Here is a 20,013-nt window from a genome sequence, read left to right on the forward strand (position 1 = left end):
CCTGATAGAAATGTGTACTGACCACTCTTACTGGCCCGGATAGAAGTGTGTACTGACCACTCTTACTGCCTGATAGAAGTGTGTACTGACCACTCTTACTGGCCAGATAGAAATGTGTACTGTCCACTCTTACTGGCCAGATAGAAATGTGTACTGACCACTCTTTCTGGCCCAGATAGAAGAGTGTACTGACCACTCATACTGGCCAGATAGAAATGTGTACTGACCACTCCTACTGGCCAGATAGAAGTGTGTACTGACCACTCATACTGGCCAGATAGAAATGTGTACTGACCATTCATACTGGCCAGATAAAAGTGTATACTGACCACTATTACTGGCCCGATAGAAGTGTGTACTGACCACTATTACTTGCCCAGATAGAAGTGTGTACTGACCACTCCTACTGGCCCTGATAGAAGTGTGTACTGACCACTCTTACTGCCCGATAGAAGTGTGTACTGACCACTCTTACTGGCCCGATAGAAGTGTGTACTGACCATTCTTACTGGTCCGATAGAAGTGTGTACTGACCACTCTTACTGGTCCGATAGAAGTGTGTACTGACCACTCTTACTGGCCCGATAGAAGTGTGTACTGACCACTCCTATTGGTCCGATAGAAGTGTGTACTGACCACTCTTACTGGCCCGGATAGAAGTGTGTACTGACCATTCTTACTGGTCCGATAAAAGTGTGTACTGACCATTCTTACTGGTCCGATAGAAGTGTTTAGTTTAAACATATCTTATTTGAAATAATTCAAATGGAATTGGACACAAGTTATATAACTTATAAACGTCCTCTTCCATACAATAGTATACAATACTGACCACTCTTACTGGCCAAGAGAGAAGTGTGTACTGACCACTATTACTGGTCATCTTGGTTGAAGGCGAGTGCGTGACCACAGTACCACCTGGCCACCCTTTGGTGGTTATTAGTCTGTAACATGGTATATTGCAAAGCTTATGTCCATGCAGAAAAATGTTGGGTTTTTTGGAAGAGAATTTATATTAAATAATATGATATGTGTACACCATAAGTTGAGAAAAAAAAGCAGAATCTTATGTAATAAGGTATATATCCACTGCTATATCATTACAATGAAGTGCATAAGGATCATTTAGAATTCATATCCGATGTGTGAAAGGTTAAGTAAATATTACTGGATGATAGTGATCATTTGGAGTTATAAAGATTATGTCCATCTTTGTTATGTTGTGAATGCTTCATTTCAGAAATATTCATAATTTTTGTAATGTAATTTATATATCTTTGTGATATATGTTTTAGTGAAAATGAAATTAATAAATTAACTAACATGTATATTTTAGTGAAAATAAAATTCGTGAAATTTAACTGTTATATATGTTTTGGTGAAAATGAAATTCATCAATTAACTGCAATGTAATTATGTTAAAATGAAAAAGAAATTTTTGTAACTGTAATATATGTTTTAGTGAAAATGAAATTCGTGAAAATTAATTGAAAAATATGTTTTTAACTCTTTCCGTACTCACGACGACTACAGACGTCACAAAAATGTGCTCTTGTATCCTTCATGACGACTACACACGTCGCAACTAACATGCCTTCCATCCTTTGTGACGACTCAAATCGTCGTAAAACATCGCGAAAGATGTTGATATCACTTGCTGGTTTAGCATAGTCATACGAAGGAATTGACACGGAAATGATATTTTTAAGAAATAAAAAGCAATGTAGATATCGTATTGATGAAATATTTTACGTACCAGAAGCATATTCATTCGTTAAGATTGTCTATTTCAAAGAATTCCGCCGGTTCATGCCGGCTTGTTTACATAGCTACAAAATGGCGGCCACAAATTTACTTTCGTTTTCTGCGAGATTGTTGATGTGTTAAACACAATAAAGCTATTAAAAACGATAAAATATATATAATTGAGTAACATTTATCATCAAAATAAGTAAGAAATACGTAAATTATTTTTACACACCGAAAAAACGATGTTTTGGCTGCGTGATTTCTTGCACACGTGTGACACATGTGCCGATCAACATGTCATTTCCCGCAATTCTGCCTGGTGATTTCGCCGTATTTTAAAGGAAAAATTGGGTAAAAGAGTTTCTGTACTCAGTACTCGTTCCATATGATAAACTTCATTTAATATTAAGCATCATACAACAGTGAAAGATCAGTAAAAGATCGTTTTATCGATGTCTGATGTGATAGCCATATGCTCCTACTCAAAGGACCTACCCAACATCCACTTCCGGTAGCGACCGCGAAATTTGAATGAGTACGTAAAGAGTTAATAAAAATAAATTTTTAAACCTAAGGTTATGTTGTTTAAGTGAAAATGAAACTCTGTGAAAATAACTGTTATACATATTTCAGTGAAAATAAACAGAATGAACTGTTAATGCATGTTGCATAAATATAGCGCATGAAATCTAGTTTTATGCACAGAATTTGATTTTCAATGATTTCAGCTCCAAACTCCTTCCGTGATGTGAACTCTCTACACCTACCTAACGAGAGATTTTCACCTGTTCGTCGGGCCAGTGATGGCCTTCCGAATCTACACAAACATCAATCTCACCTGGAAAAACTGTATAATCAGACTCTGAGCACTCGTCACAGTCACTCTAGTTTGAAACAGCTTCACCACGAATGTCAGGAACTACAGGTAAATATAGAACGTCACAGTCACTCTAGTCTGAAACAGATTCACCTCGAATGTCAGGAACTACAGGTAAATATAGAACGTCACAGTCACTCTAGTCTGAAACAGATTCACCTCGAATGTTAGGAACTACAGGTAAATATAGAACGTCACAGTCACTCTAGTCTGAAACAGATTCACCTCGAATGTTAGGAACTACAGGTAAATATAGAACGTCACAGTCACTCTAGTTTGAAACAGATTCACCTCGAATGTCAGGAACTACAGGTAAATATAGAACGTCACAGTCACTCTAGTCTGAAACAGATTCACCTCGAATGTTAGGAACTACAGGTAAATATAGAACGTCACAGTCACTCTAGTCTGAAACAGATTCACCTCGAATGTTAGGAACTACAGGTAAATATAGAACGTCACAGTCACTCTAGTTTGAAACAGATTCACCTCGAATGTCAGGAACTACAGGTAAATATAGAACGTCACAATCACTCTAGTTTCATACAGATTCACCTCGAATGTCAGGAACTACAGGTAAATATAGAACGTCACAGTCACTCTAATCTGAAACAGATTCACCTCGAATGTCAGAAACTACAGGTAAATATAGAACGTCACAGTCACTCTAGTTTGAAACAGATTCACCTCGAATGTCAGGAACTACAGGTAGATATAGAACGTCACAGTCACTCTAGTCTGAAACAGCTTCACCACGAATGTCAGGAACTACAGGTAAATATAGAACGTCACAGTCACTCTAATCTGAAACAGATTCACCACGAATGTCAGGAACTACAGGTAAATATAGAACGTCACAGTCACTCTAGTCTGAAACAGATTCACCTCGAATGTCAGAAACTACAGGTAAATATAGAACGTCACAGTCACTCTAGTTTCAAACAGATTCACCACGAATGTCAGGAACTACAGGTAAATATAGAACGTCACAGTCACTCTAGTTTGAAACAGCTTCACCACGAATGTCAGGAACTACAGGTAAATATAGAACGTCACAGTCACTCTAGTCTGAAACAGATTCACCTCGAATGTCAGGAACTACAGGTAAATATAGAACGTCACAGTCACTCTAGTCTGAAACAGATTCACCTCGAATGTCAGGAACTACAGGTAAATATAGAACATCACAGTCACTCTAGTTTGAAACAGATTCACCACGAATGTCAGGAACTACAGGTAAATATAGAACGTCACAGTCACTCTAGTTTGAAACAGCTTCACCACGAATGTCAGGAACTACAGGTAAATATAGAACGTCACAGTCACTCTAGTCTGAAACAGATTCACCTCGAATGTCAGGAACTACAGGTAAATATAGAACGTCACAGTCACTCTAGTCTGAAACAGATTCACCACGAATGTCAGGAACTACAGGTAAATATAGAACGTCACAGTCACTCTAGTCTGAAACAGATTCACCGCGAATGTCAGGAACTACAGGTAAATATAGAACGTCACAGTCACTCTAGTTTCATACAGATTCACCACGAATGTTAGGAACTACAGGTAAATATAGAACTTGTGAGTACTCGTTACTGTCACTCTAGTCTGAAACAGATTCACCACGAATGTCAGAAACTACAGGTAAATATAGAACGTCACAATCACTCTAGTCTGAAACAGATTCACCACGAATGTCAGGAACTACAGGTAAATATAGAACGTCATAGTCACTCTAGTTTCAAACAGATTCACCACGAAAGTCGGGAACTACTTGAGGGTAGAAGATTAAAGATGGAGTAAAGATCTAATGGTGTTGATGTCACAGACTACAGATAGACTTCTGTAGTTTTATCCAATGTTGTATGGAGTGTGTGGATACAGAATCTCATGGAGATTTATTCCTTCATATGACGGGCCTGGTGTTTACTTCTGTATTTCAGAAACAAGTCTCCAATAGAGATCCTGGCAGCGAGGCTGAGTTACAGCAACAACATACCTTACACCGATTACATCACACCCTACAGGTAAGGCACACCTGGATACAGGTGTTAATCTGATGTAGGCAAAGACACACCTGGATACAGGTGTTAATATGATGTAGATGAAAGACACCGAGATACAGGTGTTAATCTGATGTAGACAAAAGACACACCTGGATACAGGTGTAAATCTGATGTACACAAAAGACACACCTGGATACAGGTGTAAATCTGATGTAGACAAAAGACACACCTGGATACAGGTATTAATTTGATGTAGACAAAAGACACACCTGGATACAGGTGTAAATCTGATGTAGACAAAAGACACCTGGATACAGGTGTTAATTTGATGTAGATGACTGTTTACTGCATGTGAAAGATGCTCCTGTAAAATATAATCTCCCTGGGCGCCTTGTGTTTTATACCCCCTCAGAATGATCAATTACATATTGAGAGTGCATATAGCTTTAAATAGCATTGAATTTACAGCATTAGAATGATTGAACCCTGGTCTGTGGATCTTGAAATATCCTTGAGTATAATCTGTGCATTTAATTAGGTTTTACCTCTCTTATGATAAAAAATAAGGTCTGGCTAGATTCTGTTAGAGTTTATTATTGAATAAAATAGCTGTTTGATCTCTATTTACTTTGCTGTGATTGCACAAACTTGCATGTGTATCAAGCTTGCACTGTTATGAATTAGACAATCAATGTGTTATTACCTCCCTTTGCTTTCACTCGTCATGTTACCTCCCTTTGTTGTTGCTGTTCTATATATATATATGCGGGGGCCGGGATGGCCGAGTGGTTAAACTGTCCCGACACTTTATCACTAGTCCTCCACCTCTGGGTTGCAATTTCGAAACCTATGTGGGGCAGTTGCCTGGTACTGACCATAGGCTGGTGGTTTTTCTCCGAGTACTCCGGCTTTCCTCCACCTCCAAAAACTTTGCACGTCCTTAAATGACACTGGATGTTAATAGGATGTTAAACAAAAAAACGAAACCAAAATGCTCTTCAATATTACCTCCCTTTGTTGTTGCTCTTGTGTGTTACCTCCCTTTGTTCTTCTATGTTACCTCCCTTTGTTGTTACTCTTCTATGTTACCTCCCTTTGATGTTGCCCTTATATATTACCTCCCTTTGTTGTTGCTCTTATATATTACCTCCCTTTGTTGTTGCTCTTCTATGTTACCTCCCTTTGTTGTTGCTCTTATATATTACCTCCCTTTGTTGTTGCTCTTGTGTATTACCTCCCTTTGTTGTTGCTCTTCCATATTACCTCCCTTTGTTGTTGCTCTTCCATATTACCTCCCTTTGTTGTTGCTCTTATATATTACCTCCCTTTGTTGTTGCTCTTAAATATTACCTCCCTTTGTTGTTGCTCTTATATATTACCTTCCTTTGTTGTTGCTCTTATATATTACCTCCCTTTGTTGTTGCTCTTATATATTACCTCCCTTTGTTGTTGCTCTTATATATTACCTTCCTTTGTTGTTGCTCTTATATATTACCTCCCTTTGTTGTTGCTTTTCTATGTTACCTCCCTTTGTTGTTGCTCTTATATATTACCTCCCTTTGTTGTTGCTCTTATATTTTACCTCCCTTTGTTGTTGCTCTTATATATTACCTCCCTTTGTTGTTGCTTTTCTATGTTACCTCCCTTTGTTGTTGCTCTTATATATTACCTCCCTTTGTTGTTGCTCTTCCATATTACCTCCCTTTGTTGTTGCTCTTGTGTATTACCTCCCTTTGTTGTTGCTCTTCTATGTTACCTCCCTTTGTTGTTGCTCTTCTATGTTACCTCCCTTTGTTGTTGCTCTTGTGTATTACCTCCCTTTGTTGTTGCTATTCTATATTACCTCCTTCACCTTAAACTCTTAACTAAGTGTGTTTTCTTAAATTCATGGACAGAAACAGTTTCAGTGTAAGGTAGACTTTTCTGAAAGGGCATCTTTTAGCAAGTGAAACAATTCTGAAGAAATAACAAGTAATTTACTAGATTATAATTAACTATCAAAACGATATAATAAACATAAAAATATTGATTAACTGCATATTTTCCCCAATATTCCTGAAAAATCACCTTTTCCCCCAAACAAAACATCACAGTCTTCTTAAATAATCACTTGTGTATACATTCAGTAGGGGGGGAGGTACGTGCCCTTCCATGTGTTTTCTCTGTGTATTTCGGTTTCCTCCAACACTAAGACCTCTCTTGTGCTTCCATTCAGGCCAACAAGATTGATAAGTATAAATTGGTATAACTTGTTTCTCACTTATTGTACAGGAAATGGATGAAGTCTCATTATACCTCATAATGCAGCCTTTATCAGGTGTCATGGTTTCAGCTCATGTAACATAAAGTGCAACTTTGCCAGCCAAGGGTGTTCAATCCGCCAAGGGTGAAAAGGAGAGTATACGTATCGTATTGAACACACACTTGGCTGGCGAAGTTGCATAAAGTGTTGTTGAACCTTTATGATAGGTACTCTGTTGATATACTTAAATGTTTTCAACATTGTAAAGGTGCTTTTGCTATAGGCTCTGTTTGGCATATTTAAAAAATAATATTTGATAAAACAGAGATATTTGAAATCTTACTTGGGTCTGTTCCTTTGTAAGAGTTTGGCCTGGTCAGCACAAAGCGTACTGAGTTTGGCCTGGAGCACAAAGCTTACTGAGTTTGGCCTGGAGCACAAAGCTTACTGAGTTTGGCCTGGTCAGCACAAGGCTTACTGAGTTTGGCCTGGTCAGCACAAAGCTTACTGAGTTTGGCCTGGTCAGCACAAAGCTTACTGAGTTTGGCCTGGTCAGCACAAAGCTTACTGAGTTTGGCCTGGTCAGCACAAAGCTTACTGAGTTTGGCCTGGAGCACAAAGCTTACTGAGTTTGGCCTGGTCAGCACAAAGCTTACTGAGTTTGGCCTGGTCAGCACAAAGCTTACTGAGTTTGGCCTGGTCAGCACAAAGCTTACTGAGTTTGGCCTGGTCAGCACAAAGCTTACTGAGTTTAGCCTGGTCAGCACAAGGCTTACTGAGTTTAGCCTGGTCAGCACAAGGCTTACTGAGTTTGGCCTGGAGCACAAAGCTTACTGAGTTTGGCCTGGTCAGCACAAAGCTTACTGAGTTTAGCCTGGTCAGCACAAAGCTTACTGAGTTTGGCCTGGAGCACAAAGCTTACTGAGTTTGGCCTGGTCAGCACAAAGCTTACTGAGTTTTGCCTGGTCAGCACAAAGCTTACTGAGTTTGGCCTGGAGCACAAAGCTTACTGAGTTTGGCCTGGTCAGCACAAAGCTTACTGAGTTTGGCCTGGTCAGCACAAAGCTTACTGAGTTTAGCCTGGTCAGCACAAGGCTTACTGAGTTTAGCCTGGTCAGCACAAGGCTTACTGAGTTTGGCCTGGAGCACAAAGCTTACTGAGTTTGGCCTGGTCAGCACAAAGCTTACTGAGTTTAGCCTGGTCAGCACAAAGCTTACTGAGTTTGGCCTGGAGCACAAAGCTTACTGAGTTTGGCCTGGTCAGCACAAAGCTTACTGAGTTTTGCCTGGTCAGCACAAAGCTTACTGAGTTTGGCCTGGAGCACAAAGCTTACTGAGTTTGGCCTGGTCAGCACAAAGCTTACTGAGTTTTGCCTGGTCAGCACAAAGCTTACTGAGTTTGGCCTGGAGCACAAAGCTTACTGAGTTTAGCCTGGTCAGCACAAGGCTTACTGAGTTTGGCCTGGTCAGCACAAAGCTTACTGAGTTTGGCCTGGAGCACAAAGCTTACTGAGTTTGGCCTGGAGCACAAAGCTTACTGAGTTTAGCCTGGTCAGCACAAAGCTTACTGAGTTTGGCCTGGTCAGCACAAGGCTTACTGAGTTTGGCCTGGTCAGCACAAAGCTTACTGAGTTTGGCCTGGTCAGCACAAGGCTTACTGAGTTTGGCCTGGTCAGCACAAGGCTTACTGAGTTTGGCCTGGTCAGCACAAGGCTTACTGAGTTTGGCCTGGTCAGCACAAGGCTTACTGAGTGCTGGCCGGCCAAACTCTTAAATGATGATGTGATTAAATAACTTAAACCTATTCCAGGAGCAAAAGATATCCTCAAGTAACTTATTCTAAAGCTCCATAAGGTTAAGGGTAAGCATGTCAGTTGATATTTGTACCTAAGCTTGAAGTGATAAAATCCATTTAGGGTGAAAAATATCAAATGTGTTTGCCACAATCTTATTTATTGTTGCTACAGGCCCATTGGGTCTTTTGTTCATCTCATTCAGCCAATTTACATATTAGATCACTTTTTATCTTCATTGAATGCCTTCACTTTTGTATTCCATTTTGTTTAATGTGTTGATTTATGTTTGTACCCAGAGTATTTTGAGCAGTGTTTTTCCCTTGTCACCTTTGACCTTTTGTGCAGTTGTAACCACTTTTTGACCTGTACTATTTGCATAATTATGATTTGTTTTCCTCTGTTAGGACAGCACTGGTGCTTCCCCCCAGTATCAATAACTCTACAGGTTTGTTGTGTAGCTGTTCTTCACTAGCTTAAAACCCAATATAACCCGAACCACTGCATGGGAGGCTGTACGTGGCTTACACAAGGGGTTAAAGGTCGTAGTACAGGGTGTTTCCCCCAATGTTTATATAACCCGAACCACTGCATGGGAGGCTGTACAGGACTTACACAAGGGGTTAAAGGTCGTAGGTCAGGGTGTTCCCCCAATGTCTACCACTGCATGGGAGGCTGTACAGGATTAACACGAGGGGTTTAAAGGTCATAGGTCAGGGTGTTTCCCTAAATATCTATATGACCTGTACCACTACATGGGAGGCTGTATAGCAATTACACAAGAGGTTAAAAGGTCATAGGTCAGGGTGTTTCCCCAAATATCTATATAAACTTTACCACCACATGGGAGGCTGTATAGCAATTACACAAGGGGTTAAAGGTCATAGGTCAGGGAGTTTCCAGTAGTCTCTATATAATCCCTTGTGCAAGTCATGTGCTGCCTCCCATGTAGTGTTAAAGGTCATAGGTCATAGGTCAGGGTGTTGTCCTCAGTAGATATATTACCTCTACCACTCCATAGGAGGCTGTACAGGACTTACACAATACACGAGGGGTTAAAGGTCATTGATCAGGTACAGGTATTAAATGTTGAAGGTTAGAGTTTAAGGTCAAACTTAACATGTTACAGGCTAAGGGAATAGGTGACGTTTTGATTGGCTGGTGATAGGAGAATAGGAGATACATTTGTAGATGAAAGTTTGATGATGTAGGTTGGGGGTATGGGTTAGAGGTCTAGATCATGAATTTGGGACATACATTAAAAATTTAATTAAACAATGTAGATTTATGTTTCTTGCATAATCTTTTTTTTTTTATTTTTTTTTAGGCAAATAATAAATAAAAAGACAAAAACAAAATCCTGAAATTGCTTTTAACATCTAATGTGAAACTGATTTTTAGAGTTCAAGGAATGAATGAGTATGAAATGTTCATAAAAGAAAAAAGAAATTTACTCTTAAAAAATATCAATAGAAATATGATTAGGGTGAATTGCTATGGTAGTATAACCCTCTCCCTGTTAGATACATATACCCTCGTTGGCCCACCGTCGCCTGTCAATCACTTGCTTTGTTGTACTCCAGTGTGCTATCTTTGTTTATCATTGGTTTTACTAACACACTATACTATAACAAATTGACATTGCAGAATTAAGCTTACCAAAAACATTCTGACAGTATATAAATTTTATTTCTGCTAACTTTCAATTTAGGCCAGTCAAAACATGAAACATGTTGACACGTTTTAAGATCTCAGGAAAAAGTACGGTGGTAATACATGTAATGCCTTTTCAAGCATGTTTGTTGATTATGATAATGAGGCTAGAACACTTCTATTAGTGAATGTACATAATTTAACTTGGAAGTGCTATTCATGGAAGTATAGATACTGCAATATACTCTCAGCTGTGACAGAACCTCATGTATATAAAATGATAATTATAATAATAATAATAATTTAAAGTTCTTATAAACCTCTATAATTAATTTTTCTTTGTTTTCATGGTAAATACTCAAATGTGATTGGTCGAAAAATTCTTTTCATTCTTCTATGAAAGAAATTCCGAGAATGGCGCGAAAAATGTGACGTCACAATACGACAATTGACATTGCGTATTGATTTGAGAAAAAGAATCCCATTTAAAACCAGTAAAATTGTACATAAAACATGTTTTAAGTTAGAAAATCATTTTCAAAAATTAATTATAGGCGTTGATGTCAATTATTTTTTAGTTTCATCGGGGTATGAAACAAATTTTGTTTGCAAACTTCTGTAAGAATCCGCTACGTGGATTCATACAGTTTGCAAACAAAATTTGTTTCATACCCCGATGAAACTAAAAAAAAATGACATCAATGCTTAAATATCACAGCAAAATAGCCATCACAAATCATTATCCTTGGTTTATTGGGCCTTTAGCAACCAGCCAATGTCTTTCTCAACTCCCTGGGGAGCATACAGCCGGAGCTGTCATTTCTACACTAACAGCTTACATATGACATTTCTTACACTGCCCTACTACATACTCATTTACAGCTGTGTTAACTAGAACACAATAGAGTAAAGAATCTTGTTCAAGGATACAACACAGCGTCCATGTCTGGACTCTAGCGACACATCGGTCAGTTATTTCATCATAATTTATCCAATGCCTGGCACATTTTTCATATCAGATAACATATTTTTGGTTTTCTGCAAAAACTTTTTGGAACTTAATATGCAATGTCAGTTTTAAGTTGATATTAATAAATATGTATCATAGTGGAACAAGTTGTAATATTGAAACATTATAAATAGACTATTAACATCATTTACCATCTGCTATGACAGTTATATCATTAAATTCTGCACAACCAAGAAAGGGAAAGAGGAACTTTATTCTGATTTTGATTTGACGTCGTCATTGTAATATTTTTATGTCCCTGCCATTTTTTTTTTTTTTTTTACCAGCTTTGTGGTTCAGCTTAATTGATTTCTCTTTCCATATAAGTTTATGTTTCACAATCATACGAATGATTACAATTAAAACAAAAATCATCCAACATCTGGAAAGTACATAGAATTATGACGAATCACAAATAATGCTGCATGTCCACACTACACAGCAGCACCTCATTGTTAAATACACTCTAGATGTATGTGCATGGACATTCTGTCCAAATTCTGTCCAAATAAATGCGGGTTCCTAGTATTTGATACTATGTATGAAAACCCAACCTACAAAGAGACAATGTTGCTTCTGATCATGCTGCTTTCTGCTCATGCAAGTTATTTAAAGACAATGAAGTTGGCTATTATGAGTCATGAGTTAAAATTCAGTTCACTGACTCATTTAAAGAAACTCGACTTGCTGGTCATATCGGAGAAAAAAGGTAATGAAATGCATCGAGTCATCAACTTAGCAGGGTTTGATATCACTTACAATGAGTCATTTCAGAAAGAAAAAAACAGGAGCTTGGGCCAATGAATCTAGGACTAAACTCGATGAATCAGTAACATGATGTACTATCTTTTAACTCGTTAAGTTAATCGCAAAATTATAACATACCGTCTTTAGCTCATTGAGTAAATAACGAGCATTACTTACCATCTTTAATCTTTAATCTTGGACAATATCAAGATTTCTGGACTGCTACACTGTCCACCTGATATCAGATTCTTTAACCAGTTTATTCAGAAATCTGCACAGGACAGAATCAGGATTAGACAGAATTTACTGTATATGGGGAATTCGAAGGAGTGATGGGAAGAAGATCCTTGTAGAAAGATTTCATTTTTTGTTAAAAAAAGAAAAATTTGATTATATGTATTTTTTCTGCGTAAGGAAAAAATTAGAGCTTCAACATCAGAAATAGGGTGTTTTATTCGATCTTCATACTTCAAAAAAAAAATCATGTTTTAAATTTGATAGGGACATGTGAGATCAATGTGTAGCTAAGTCTGGTAAAGTAAGAACTTTTCTTTTAATTCTGTGTTTCAATCCAAAATTCTTTTCTATAGAAAATATGTTGATTTGGATTTATAAACATATGCCTACTATATTCGGTAGCATTTTATATATATTACTAATATTTGTATAATCTGTTTATAATGAAAGTAAACAATTCTGTAACATTTTTTCTGAACTTTTTTTTCAGTCATTATATATTAGTTTTGTTTTCTTTATTTTCTTTCTCTCTCTCTCTCTCTCTCTCTCTCTCTCTCTCTCTTTTTTCTAAACTTTGGTGATAGTGAAAATCAATAGCATTTCTCCTGACTGGGCAAACATTTTAGTGTGGAAGCAGGTTTTGAACATTGTGTGTAGAACTATCCATCTTTTTCACTAGAGTCTATGATCTGACTACATTATCTCAAACATGTATATTAGTATTTTTGCAATCGCCTTTTGTCCGTCAGTGTCTGTCATACAGCATGTAACATAAACAATTGACATTTTCTACTCAATAACCAAGATGTTCAGGGTCATGATTAATGACCTTGACCTACTTTCAAGGTCTAAGGGTTCCATGAGACCTCAGTGATAATGATATTGGTAAGGTAGCATGTTCATATAAGCATATAATGTACCTTCAAGGTCACGGTTAAGATGTGTTAAATTTTAATTCAAAAGCAAAACATCATCTATCAGTATACATATCAAAACTCAGGTTTATACATGGGCCACTTGTTTAAAAAAAAATCTCTTATTGAACATATTATTGACTTTTAATTCTGTGGTGTTTGGTTCAGTTTGAGCTTTGTAAAGTTCTGTACAAATGTATCACAAACACAAATAATAAGCAAAACATGTGATATTATATTCTGTCTCTTTACAGCCTACAACAACTATACAGCATTCACCAGTACCTTCGCCTCCGCTGGCTCCAGCCTCACCAAGTTTTGCCCGCCATGCTGCCACGACTACAGATTCTCAAAGTGCAACCCTTTATCAGCATCTTCAACGTCTACATCTTCACCAACATATCCAAAACTCACAACAGCCATACCAACGAGGGTCTCCACCCACCTGCCTCCCGATGCAACGCACTGATTCACCACCTCAGAATTTCTCCCCGCTTTATCAGAACTACAGTCAGCCTCATCAACGGAACAGTCCTCCACCAAATATCACCAACTTTCAGAATCTTCAGATGATTAAGGAGGACTCGCAGGACCTCCCTGATCAGAGTCCTACTGAGGAGGGGGAAGTCAGCATGCAGGTTGGGGAGGCAGAGTTCCCTTCCCAGGATAAGAAACACAGACAGTTCTCAGGAAAGCCTCAGATTAGTATAACCGATACCTCTGGTCACGTCACAGACGTGACTTCTGAGGGGGAAAATGAAATGTCTCCTTCGACAACGGAGGTTGACACCCTTACGAGAACATCGGCTACATATCACACCTTCCAGGACTCTTCAAGTTCACAAAACTCTCCTCAGCCGTCTCCGACACGTTCTCACCGCCCTCTCACTCATTCTCATTCCTCGCCAGCCTCGCCTAATCATCAATCTCATGCTCCGACAAATTTCACCTCTCACCCTGTGACGTATAATTCTCTAATTTTCGGCAGTTACATTACAAATCTGGCCGCCATTCCTTCCCAAGTTACAGACTTAAGTAACCTTGGTAACCTCAAGGGCTACTCAATCCCTGATCCAAGTCATGCCAACATTCCCTACACCTGCGGATGGGTAGGCCCTCAGCTGTCCTCTCAAAATAGGTCACAGCGACCTAGTTCTGGGCGGATGGCTGTGGGTCGACAGCCATCAGTGGTAGGAGTGGGCATTCCGGATTCAGTAAATTACCAGAACGTTGGTGTACCTAATTCAAATGTAAGTGTTCCAATCGAAGCCCAAAGCAACAGAGTTTACAATGGTGACCGAAATCTCATCCAAGACATTGATATGTCGTCTGTGAAACAGGACAACCTAAACACAACTAATAGTATAGGACATGTTGATTTGTTAAAGTCGCCTGGTCTTAATAAGATCCAAGGCTCGAACATTAATCTCACATCCACACGAACAGTCGGAGATATATTACAGGAACTCAAGAGAATTCTCGGAGATCGTGGAAAGGAAGTGGTATACCAGTGTTCGGATCATTTGTTCCGACTGGAAAACTCTGACGTTCAGATGGAGCTAGAGGTGTGCCAGGGAATTAGTTATAACGGCCTACAAGTACGAAGGATTTCCGGTGACAAGGGACACTATCGAGCTCTCTGCCAGGAACTGCTGTCAGGAATCAATCTATGATGGCCGCCTGCATATCTCATGAATATCTTTGAAGTAATGTAGTACACAGTGCCAATGATCTTAGTATGGTCCTCCCCAAGTCATTCTGTGCCCCCATCAGCTTTCGCAGCATAATGATGGATTGAAACAAAGGGAAGTAACTCTGGTTGGTCAGACCCAAAGTATAACATAGAGAATATTCTGGAATATGAAACAAATAAGATATTGCCTGTAAGGTATTTTTGGATGCTAACATTGTGGTATGAATTCCTAAGTGAAGTTCCATTGCCTAAAAAATTATATTGTTGGAATCTTCCATAGTTTTTTAGTATCAACAATGTATGTATCTTTCATATGCCCTGATGAGTATTCCTGCGATGGGTAGCCATGGGATTCTTTTCCTTTGGTTGGTTACCAGGGAATTCCTCAGGTATCCCAGGGATTAATATGGGTTACCATGGGATATCCATGGGCCACTACCCAGGGTATTTCTGGAATTGGTTAACATGGAATTCCTAATATTCATGGGATGAGTTACAATGGAATTCCTGGTATTGGTTGCCATGGGATACCCAGAGTATTCATGAGATGGGTTACCATGTTATTCCTCAGGTATCCCATGGGTTACCTTGGTTACTAGAGGACAGCCTGAGTGTTATTTCTGTATCAGACTCCTTTAGGTGTTTGTATCCTGGCACTGTGTACCTGTAACTGTTAAACATCTGGTTGTGTCAGATCCTTCCTGTCGTTCATTCTCATGGCACATCGAAATGTTGAAGTTTCCCTTCTTCACCTCCAACTCATTTGCAATTGGTGACATGGCGTACATGTGTATTTGAAGGTGGGGACTGTATCAAAGGTCGCTATTGATAAAATATATATGATGTGCTTATGTTTTTGATACAGTCCCTTTTGGGAATACAAAAATTTTGGTCTGTGATAAAAAATGCTTTTGGCTTTACGGTCTGACCCTTGCATCCTTGTAAATAGATGTGAACTGAATTTTCAGGAGATTTGATTATAAAATGAAGGAATAGTCCATTTTTCAAAACAGTGGAAGAGTGTATTATGAAGAAAATCTATAAATGAATATTTTCATTATTTCTAGTGTCAGGGATAAAAATGTGGTTGGGCTAACATAAAGATAGAATATATTCTATATCTGTGCAAGGACGCAGGGGTTCACGAGTCTATTGCTAAGAAAAGGTGCGGTTTGCTATGAACTAAACATTAAGTTGTACATATATACTGCATGGTTATCATACTGGTTTTTGTAATGATGATTGTAACTTTTTTTGTTAAATATTCATGATATTTTTATTTAATTATTCTATATATCGAGTCAAGTTGTTGGTTGTACAGTGAGGTCAGTGGAATATATTGGTGTAGAGTAAATCTGCAGACACGATGTCGTGTACTAAGTATCATCCCACAGTGCTATTGTTATACCCCAGGGGGTCAGGTACAATATATTCCTAACATCTGTCCATCCGTTCGTCCGTGTGTGCATCTGTCCGTCCATGAATTCGTTTCTAGGGCTCATCTTCCTATCTATTTTATATATGTTTTTCATGTAATATCTATATATAGGATTAAAAAAATTTGTATTGTTATATCACCAAAAAAATTATATTCCACTTACCGAATTTAAGCTAATTACCCTGACAAACATTTAAGATTATAGATAGATATATCATAGAAAAGTAATGTTTGGCTGGCCAGATCACAAAGGATTTTTCATGAAGGTTAAGTGTGTCAAATACATAAAGTCACTGTGACATAGATTTTGACCTTTGACCTTCATAAATCACTTAAAATGGACAAAAATAGAAGCAGTAATTTAGTCGTCTTAAAGTCCATCTTGACCTCTGAGGGAGTGTAGTTTTATAATGTTATGAAATATTCATAGGGGTTGTTTATGATTTGTTTCATACATGTTATGATTTATAATATGTTTAAAGATGCTAGATCTCCGACAAAGAGTAATTATATGTTTTGAAAACAAGAATGGGCAGAAAAATCATTATGGTCCTAAATTAATTTTTTTACTATCATAGCCTTTTAATAAGGTTGATACATGGTTTTATTAACCTGGGAAAAAAGTTATTGACCATTTATCGGGAATCATATATGACACTATTCAGCCAATCAGAAAGTGTGAAAAATATTATTTTATAATAATGAGATGTATAGAAGAGTGCAATAACCCAGACATTTAATTGAATAGAGCTCTTGAGTTGTTTCATCTCTGAAAAAGATCGCTAACTGATTGATTAAAAACATAAATAAGCTGTTGTATATTTTTAAACAACGCTAAAGTTACCTACGTATACATACTATACACTATTCTACCACAATACCCTGTGTTATTCAACTCTCAGACCATCAGTTAATCATTACAGCTGTTGATTAACAATCTGTTTATACCACACGTGGTATAAACTCTGTACGCATTTCAATTGGCTAACACGGTGAACTTTGACCCAAGCTGCAATTGTTATTGACGTCATCAATAATCTAATGACGTCACATCACCGGGTCCCGGACGTCACCGGTACACTTTATTTGCATACGCGAAATTATACTTGGCCACGTTTCCCTTTGATTCAAGCCGATATTATTGTGGTAGAAACAGGTCACACGACTCGTGATTGTTGGATATGGAATTTATTTCACACTCATAAGTTATCTTTTAAAAGTTGCAAAAAACACTCGCTAAAGCTCGTGTCTTTTGTAACTTTTAAAAAATAACTTACTCGTGTGAAATAAATTCCATATCCAACAATCACTCGTTGGGTAACCTCTATTTACAATCCTCCAAAAGTTTGAGCTAATTTAATCTCTTATATTTGAAGTGGAAATGAATTGCATCCCAAAGACAATCGTTCATGCCTGTCTATATTTACTCTGTAACGTCAGTCTTATAAACGATCATTATAAGTACGCTGTTATTATCTTTTTCTCATTTTTTTTTTGTCAGTTACATATATTTCTATATTGTCAATGTCATTTTAACTTTTTTTTAGAAACAATGTATATATATACCTATTGGCGATGTAGCATCTTTAAATAATTGTTGAATTATATTGAGCTGGTCTCGGTCTAGGTGAGAGTTGGGGAAGGGGGAGTAATTAATTGAGATATGGAGTCATAAGCTGGAGATAAAATTGATAGCAGAAGTGTGGTAACTGTATGTTGAGCTGTGCTCAAAATTATATTGATTTTTTAATGCTTTTTACACATGAATTTAAAATGATTGAAAATTATGAAATAATTCTGTTGATGTATCAAAAACAAAATGTAGACGATACACATATATGCTTGTTTTGTTTAAACTCTAAAATAACACAGAGCAAAATATCATCTGTACACAAAGAAATTTCTTTTGAAGTGTTGACCACAAGTTATCTTGAACATACACACTGGACAGCGTCCACTCTGGCTCAATGAAATATTCACCAAGTCGTTCTTTTTATTTAGTTTCCTTCAGAATTTTATGTAGAATGGTTGTGGTTTATACAGTGTGTTTACACATCAACACCAACATTCTCATAATTCCATGCCTTTTAACTTTACAAAAATTTAAACCCTGATGAGGTATTTTATAGAAATATGAAAATTTTAGAAGTCTTTTTCAATATAGAAATATGAAAATTTTAGAAATCTTTTTCTATATTTTTGTTTTCCCCTTTGAATTTTAAAATTCCATACCTGTGATTTCAATTTTGAATCTTGATGTTTTCTAAGATGTACTGGTTACCAAATTTGCATTATCTTGTTCAGACTCGTACTAGCACTCCCATATTACCAGTATCATTTACTATTCTCCCACAGAACTCAACATGGCAGATATTTCTATTGTAACTCCCGCTGTGCAGAATTTTTAGTGCAAAAATTAAACAAACAAGTACAGTAAAAGTAGTTTTAAACGAATTCCACAGGACAAGAGGAAATGGGTCATTATATCCAAAATTTGGTGTAGGATTTAAAAATGAGGTAAGGGGTGAACCAAAGTTGAGGATTTTAATTTGCTTCATAAAATGATAATAAGTAGAAACATTCTGGAAACTTTCAATCCTAAAATTACATTTATCTGAGAATTATTTTCTCATTTATTTAGAAATATTCAGTATATTTGGAGTCTTCTTTATGTAAGTATACCATAAATCACCCCGCAATGAAGTCTCTCCTATGTAGAATTTAAACATAACTTTTTTAAACCAGTGATTTCTGCAAGAGTTATCTCCCTTTAGCTGTCTAACCTACAGTTGTAACCTAATTTTGTGAGGTGTCTGAGAGTAACCATTATCATGATCTGCTTAATCCAAGAAAAATACAGAAATCAATTAAGATTTCATTTCTTTTTATTAGAATTAAACAAAAATTAGAATCTGAAGTAATTGAAATATTGTTTTAGATGTAACCAAGGTTATAAGAATGAAATTACCGGTGTGTATCCTTGATTGTTTACATCATCACAACAGGTCATATAAGGAGTTAACTAAACATTCGGGAAATAGGAATCCAGTTATCCTTCATCTGGAGTAAGGGGGGGGTATTCTGTAGGAAATTATCCTGATTAAAATACATATGATGTTATAACTTCTTTTGCAACTGTACATGTAGTTCAATAACGTTTAAATTTCAAAATGGCATGGATGCATAGGACGACAAGTTCCGGTATACCTTAAAGACATCAAATGTAAGGATATTTTTTCTATAAATAGCCCACAGTACCACATTTATCAATTTACCCATTATATTAATCCTACCGAAGTTTAATTGTTATGAAGCTGAAGTGTTGACATGCCATATGTTTTTAATTACTCTGCTCTAGCTACTCACTAAAGACTTTTAAGTGATATTCATTTGGCCACTCGGTATCCGACTAACTGAAGGCTTACTATTTTCACATGTTTCATGAAGCCTAGCGACAGTTCTGTGGCATCTGATATATATAGAGAATCATACAGTACAAATGTACCAAGTTAAAGAAAAATTATCTGTCTGTCGATTCCCACCAAAATATCTTGAACAGTTTGTCAACAATTTCAATTTTCCAGAAAATTGGGTCACTAAACTAGGCCTGTTGAGTTCCTGACCTCGATGACATATTGAATGTATATTGACAGGC

At 37.3% G+C, this 20,013-nt stretch overlaps 1 protein-coding gene across 1 annotated transcript in view; it reads left to right on the plus strand.

Moving 5' to 3' along the window:
* Window positions 1–17,322, plus strand: part of LOC117340293 (serine/threonine-protein kinase SIK3-like) — a 57,403-nt gene extending 40,081 nt beyond the window's left edge. The window contains exons 14-16 of the mRNA XM_033902059.1: window positions 2,478–2,674; window positions 4,570–4,653; window positions 13,482–17,322. Coding sequence (XP_033757950.1) covers window positions 2,478–2,674; window positions 4,570–4,653; window positions 13,482–14,900 — 1,700 coding nt within the window. The 3' untranslated portion in view covers window positions 14,901–17,322. The remainder of the gene's footprint in view (window positions 1–2,477; window positions 2,675–4,569; window positions 4,654–13,481) is intronic.
* The last annotated feature ends 2,691 nt before the right edge of the window (window positions 17,323–20,013 follow it).

This window comes from Pecten maximus, chromosome 13 (assembly GCF_902652985.1).
Source record: "Pecten maximus chromosome 13, xPecMax1.1, whole genome shotgun sequence".
Lineage (NCBI taxonomy): Eukaryota > Metazoa > Mollusca > Bivalvia > Pectinida > Pectinidae > Pecten > Pecten maximus.